Source organism: Lucilia cuprina, chromosome 3 (assembly GCF_022045245.1).
Source record: "Lucilia cuprina isolate Lc7/37 chromosome 3, ASM2204524v1, whole genome shotgun sequence".
Taxonomy (NCBI): domain Eukaryota; kingdom Metazoa; phylum Arthropoda; class Insecta; order Diptera; family Calliphoridae; genus Lucilia; species Lucilia cuprina.
This window is the reverse complement of record NC_060951.1, coordinates 22,407,766-22,413,765: the sequence shown is the minus strand read 5'-3', so window position 1 is coordinate 22,413,765 and position 6,000 is coordinate 22,407,766. Positions and strand designations below refer to the sequence as shown.

Genomic DNA, 6,000 nt, shown 5'->3' with positions numbered 1-6,000 from the left:
TACTTTGATTGCGCGTAAAGAAAATTTTTTTTAATAAAATGCATCTTTAGATAACTTAAAATGCACTTTTGGAGCATTATAAAAGTGCGTAATTTAGCTTATTTTTATTGATTTTTTCTATAAAATCAATTATTAAAGAATAATTTCTTACAAATTCTGCAGTTTCTGCTCTGGTCGCTCAAAACCAGTGGTTTCCGTCTCAGATATGCAGAGGAAGGAGTTGGAACTTTGAAAAAATTATTACAGCATAGAGAACACTGATACAAAAACCTTTTAAAAAGTTGTGATATCACAAAAACGGAAAACATTTTGTTTTTTGAAACTTATTTTGGCTAGTGAACAACCCGTTTACGTTAATGGTGACGATATACAGACTTAATTTATAACATCGTCCGAAACTCAAAATTAGACACAAACCAGGCTCTGGTAACTCTGTCAGCAAAACTAAAAATCAGAAATGTTTATCTTAAAATAAAATTGTATTTACATACACAAAAATCGTACAAAATTCATAATAATCTGTTTTAAGCCAACTCAACGAATGGTGGATGATTCTTAAACTAAAGCTTCTTGACTTTGCAATCAACAAAATCAATCACGTCCAGAATAAAATGGAAACTGCCATTATTATACATGCCACCGCCACATAAGGAGATTTCCGTTCACCTATTCTAGCCAGTTTCCAGAAAGTTCCCAGAAAACTGCAAGATACATTAATATAATATTATTAAACGTTTAAAACAAATTTATTTTAACACAAACCCGGTCTTATTTCGGTCCATAATGCTGGGAAATAGCGAACGCAAATAGGCACAAGTACAAATCATTAACAGGATCACTGATAACAAACTTTGGAAATTGAAAAGAGCACTCTGTAAAAAGAAAATGAATGTGAGTATTATTTTATAATTGAAATAATCATAATATTTACCATTTTTGTTTTAATTTAATTTATAAATTGATTAAAAATAAATTTTACAAAATTCTGTAGGATGACGTGCACAGTTGTTTGTTTTGCTGTCAAAAAAATTTTCAATCATTCACAATTGTTCTTGAGAGCAGATGAGCTGCATGGTGCTGCCATACTTTGCTTATAACGGCTGTTGTAGGAAAAAAAATCGACGATTATTTCAAAACTATATTAACAAACAAAACTAAATTAAATGTACTACATGCACCCAAAACTTTTCTAAATCTAATTTGTTTATTAATAAATGCTATTAATTTTTAATATTTATATTATAATTATATTCCGATCTCCACAAAATTAGGCCCAAGGGATACTTTCAGCAACATACAATATTGAAACTGAAATATTTTTTTGTTTTTTTATTAAAGTAGTTCGATTACTTTACATTAAGTAATCATTATATATATCAACACTAACATCTTGACAGCACGTGTAGAAATTGACGAAAAAGAACAAGAAGAAAAGTCAAAACAACGTCCAGCAAATTGCCTTTTTTTACTTTCGAGAAAATAAATAATAATTTTAAAATTTACAATTAAAAATCTATATTAAAAATGTCTAATTTCAAACCTTTAAATATAAAGAAATATCCCAAAACTGGTCAAGTTGTGACACCAGATACAGAATATTGGAAAAGATTGAGTGTAAGTGCGACTCAAGTGAATTTACAAAAACAAAGGTTTTGCTAACATTTTGTCTTCTAATGAAAACAACAGGTCCCCACGCTGGTAAAGGAGTTTGGTGCCATTGATTATGTCGACTTTAGTCCCATTGAACCCCATTACTTTGCTGTTACTTGTTCCGTAAGAGTACAGATTTACAATCCTATTACAAAGTTGGTGGTGAAGAATTTATCGCGTTTCCAAGAGACTGCCTACGGTGGTACATTTCGTCAAGATGGTCGTTTATTGGTGGCCGGTGATGAACAAGGTTTGGTAAAGTTGTTCGATACCTCCAGCAAGAATGTTTTGCGTTTATTCAAAGGTCACAAAGCTCCCGTGCATCGAGTGAACTTTACCTCGGACTTGTTGCATATCGCTAGTTTCTCCGACGATAAAACGGTCAAGTTATGGGATGTTGCAAATGAAAAGGCCATTCATACGTTTGCAGAGCACCAGGACTATGTACGCGCCGGCACAGTAAATCCAGTTTCAGCAGATGTTATTGTTTCAGGCGGTTACGATGGTAAAATCAATTTGTACGACACCAGAACAAATGAAGTAACCGCGACGGTGGATCATGGCAGCCCTGTGGAGTCTCTGCTCTTCTTGCCCACCGGTGGAATCTTTATTAGTGCTGGTGGCACGGAAATACGTGTGTGGGATGCTTTTGCCGGTTGTCGTTTGCTGACAAAACTTTCTCAGCATCACAAAACTGTCACTTGTCTACGTCTGGGCTCAAATGGCAAACGTATTCTGTCGGGAGGTTTGGATCGACACGTTAAAATCTACGATGTTGCCTCATATCAAACTGTACATACACTTGACTTTCCTAATGCCGTCCTTAGTTTGGGTGTAGCGCCCAATGATCAAACCGTAGTGGCAGGTATGGTAGATGGTTTAGTTTCTATACAAAACATGGAAGCACCACGAAACACAGAAAGAACTAGACGACCTAGGACTCCCGCTGTTTCCAATAAAGCACAGATTGAGGTAGATCATCAAATTATCCATGAAGCAAAAAAGAAGCTGACAAACTATGATAATCATTTGAGACATTATGAATACAGCAAATGTTTGGACTCGGTAATAAATTCTTCAGTGTCGTCTAAAACTCCTGAAGTCACAGTAAGTGTAATGCAGGAACTTATACACCGTAAAGGCCTGCATCGCGCATTGGCAGGACGAGATGATCAATCACTTGGTGCCATCATTACTTTTATTTGTCGCCACATTGGAGAGCATCGTTTTATGCGTGTTTTAATCGATGTCGGAATGGCCCTTTTAGATGTCTACGAAGATGAAATTCACCAATTTTCTGGCAGTGTGGCTCAGAAATTTTTAAATCTTTCATTAGTTTTGCGACGAGAAGTAGCCTTAACTTATGATCTTCTAGAGTTAGAGGGTTCTTTAGACCTGCTAATGGCAGCTTCAGATGTTGCAAATAAAGAGGATGATATGGTTCATTTCGTAAAAGATGATAATAGCGCATCAACGCTTAAACAATCGGTTATGGCGAAAGAATCATCCATAGTTACTGTAAAGTAGTGTTAAGGCGTATGAAGTGTAGTGCAGACATTTGATAATTAAATTTTATAAACTATATTTTAACAAATTATATGTTTTAGTTTTAAGTCTTGTTAAAATAAATAAGAAACTTTAAAGAAATTATCAAGAATTTTTATTTTCTAATTGATTTTAAATGTTATTGCAGTCTTTAGAAGGCAGACTATAAAAGTTACGAAACGGCAAAATTTACATTCGAATTAAAATTCGAGGGGGTAACTATGAATATATTCATTTAATCTACCAGATGTACACTAACTTTTGCAATGTCGAAGGATTTAAAAGAAAATATTTTATACACCGATTTAAAGTGAAAGATATGTTGAACAAAACAACACTATAGACGTTATTTGCATATACGAACGACCGTGGACGACGTCTATTCGAGGGGGTAACTATGAATATATTCATTTAATCTACCAGATGTACACTAACTTTTGCAATGTCGAAGAATTTAAAAGAAAATATTTTATACACCGATTTAAAGTGAAAGATATGTTGAACAAAACAACACTATAGACGTTATTTGCATATACGAACGACCGTGGGCGACGTCTATAGCCATCATTTACGTCAATGTGTTAAATTTTGGTAATAGAAAAACAAATTTTTCTTTAAGGAAACTACATTCTTTTGTAAATGTATTGAATTTTTTAAGGGGTTGAGGGGGTTTACTTTGTTTTTTGATTAAAAAACATGCGAAATACAATGTTCATAACGATTTTCCTTTCGACAGAAATTGTTTTGTTTCCTCTCAACATTGGTTTAAACACGTCTTAAAAACAAGTGAGAAAGTATACTAGGGCTTGGCCGACAATATGATTCCCTACACCAGTTATGAATATTAAATGTGATTTATTTTTCATAATATATACGACTTTCAATTCCGAAATTGACATTTTATGAGATAATAGTTATCAGGGTTTGGGTTCGAGCTAGAGAAGTTGATCTGGTTTAATATTGGTTCAATGGTCGTCCGACTCTTACTCTTCTGTTAATTCCTTCTTTATTTTCTTTTATGATAATTTGGATTTTCTTTTCTTCTTCAAAATTACTTTTCTTTCATTTTGATTTTCTGGTGTGTTGGATTTAAAGTGTATTGATGGTTTTGATTACTTTCTAACATCAGATAACCAATATGTTTCTGTTTTTATCACTCGAATTTCTAGCGGACATAGATTTTGACTTGTGTCGAAAATTTCCCGGAAGTTTGAGTGAGTTCACCTTTGTCTTCTGTCTTCTCTTTCATACTGTAGTTGATGAGGAATCGATATATTCGATTAAATTATTATTTTTTTTATTTTTTTTGTTACCTAAGTTAAAATCTTTTGTTATGATTTCAATATTTACCTTATTTTATATTTGGGGAACTTAACACACCCACCCATACGACGAGCACAGCCAAAGTTAAAGGTAGTCCCGTTCCCAATCAATCATAACCATTCGGAATCGTTACAAATAAAGCATTTATCTTGAAAATTACCTTGATTCCGATTTATTTAAGCAATTTATTGACCTTATTTTCTAAAAGAGGCTTTATATAGGGGTTAGGAGCAAATGTGGACCGATGCCGATAAAATGGTCAGGATAGATTTGTTTTTATATGATATTTATATAATATATATTTGACTGTGCTAAATTTAATTGCAATGACAGTGCGGATATTCAAGTCACTTTCTGAAGGGGGCTTTGTGTGGGGGCTAGGGTCAAATGATATACGATCATTTCGAAATTTGGCAATGTCATCAAGGCTTGTATAAAACTTAGTTGTGCGAACTTTCTTCGAGATATATTTATATTTTACATAATTATAAGCTCAAAAGCCCTTTTCGGGGGGTTCAGTTGTATGGGGGCTAGGTGAAATAATGGACCGATTTTAACTTTCAATAGGTTTGTCCTTGGGTCAAAACAAATGTATATTCCAAATTTAATAAAATTATCCTAAAAATTGTACTTTGATAACAACGTTTTCATGGACACACGGACGGTCGATCGGTATAGGTTAGCAGGTTGTCCCTTGCTGTTTGCATTAGGGGCACACTTGGGTCCATGTTGTGATCCCTTTGTGATACCTGAAAAGAGAAAGAAAACGGTCGGCGTATTATTACACTTCGACCCATCTACTCTGGTTTCCTATCCAAACCATTTTGTCGCACGAATAAAGGAGTCTATCCTTCGGATATCAGCCTCAGAAAGATCCGTTAAGTCGTGCATGATATTGGCTCCTAGCAGACACTGACAGAGGAATTGAACAGTACTCTCTTCTTCCTCTTCGTCTTGACAGCTACTGCAGAAGTCATTAGTAGGAAAGTCTAGGATGAAATAAAAACCTAAAGATACTCGTTCTTTTTCCCACCCACCAGACCTAGTTCTAAATTTTGAAATTTTCAATTTTTAAAATATTTTCTGCACGCCATTGAATAAATAATAATCTCCAGTTAATTTGATTTAACTTTATTTTTTTTATTTATTTCTTTCACTTCTTTTTCTTTTAAGTATGTATTTTTTTATAGTTATTTATAATAAATTTGATGTTTTCTGATGAAAATAATTTGATCTTACAAAAAAAAAAAAAAAAACATCGATTTGTTGCATATTTAAACTCTACATAAACATACATACAATTTAATGATTATTTTGGAAATATTTTGTTTTATATAAACGTACATAAAAATGAATTTGAATTATTACTCGAATAGAATAATGAATTTAAGCATAAATTTTGTTTGCTTTATGAATTTTATAGTTTTTTTCTCCTTTGAAGGAATTGCAATTCGAAATTATTGTAATTTATCGAGAATTTTT

At 33.1% G+C, this 6,000-nt stretch overlaps 2 protein-coding genes across 3 annotated transcripts; one reads left to right on the top strand and one right to left on the bottom strand.

The window, feature by feature from the left end:
• Nucleotides 1-1,082, bottom strand: LOC111675151 (protein kish). 2 transcript variants are annotated; one of them, XR_006940268.1, is made up of 4 exons: nt 932-1,082; nt 763-872; nt 505-701; nt 1-444 (listed from the first exon to the last, which is right to left on the bottom strand). XR_006940268.1 is itself a non-coding variant. In XM_023435894.2 (3 exons), the coding sequence occupies exons 1-3, from the start codon at nt 932-934 to the stop codon at nt 596-598; spliced, it is 219 nt and encodes a 72-aa protein (XP_023291662.1). In that variant the 5' UTR covers nt 935-1,081; the 3' UTR covers nt 461-595. The 2 variants fall into 2 exon arrangements, 1 of the variants encoding a protein (XP_023291662.1); XM_023435894.2 differs by lacking the exon at nt 1-444 and having other exon boundaries at nt 461-701; nt 932-1,081.
• Nucleotides 1,083-1,285: 203 nt separating this feature from the next.
• On the top strand, nt 1,286-3,297 carry LOC111675150 (U3 small nucleolar RNA-associated protein 15 homolog). The gene is made up of 2 exons (XM_023435893.2): nt 1,286-1,614; nt 1,687-3,297. Exons 1-2 carry the CDS (start codon nt 1,525-1,527, stop codon nt 3,175-3,177), a joined length of 1,581 nt encoding a protein of 526 aa, XP_023291661.2. The 5' UTR covers nt 1,286-1,524; the 3' UTR covers nt 3,178-3,297.
• The last annotated feature ends 2,703 nt before the right edge of the window (nt 3,298-6,000 follow it).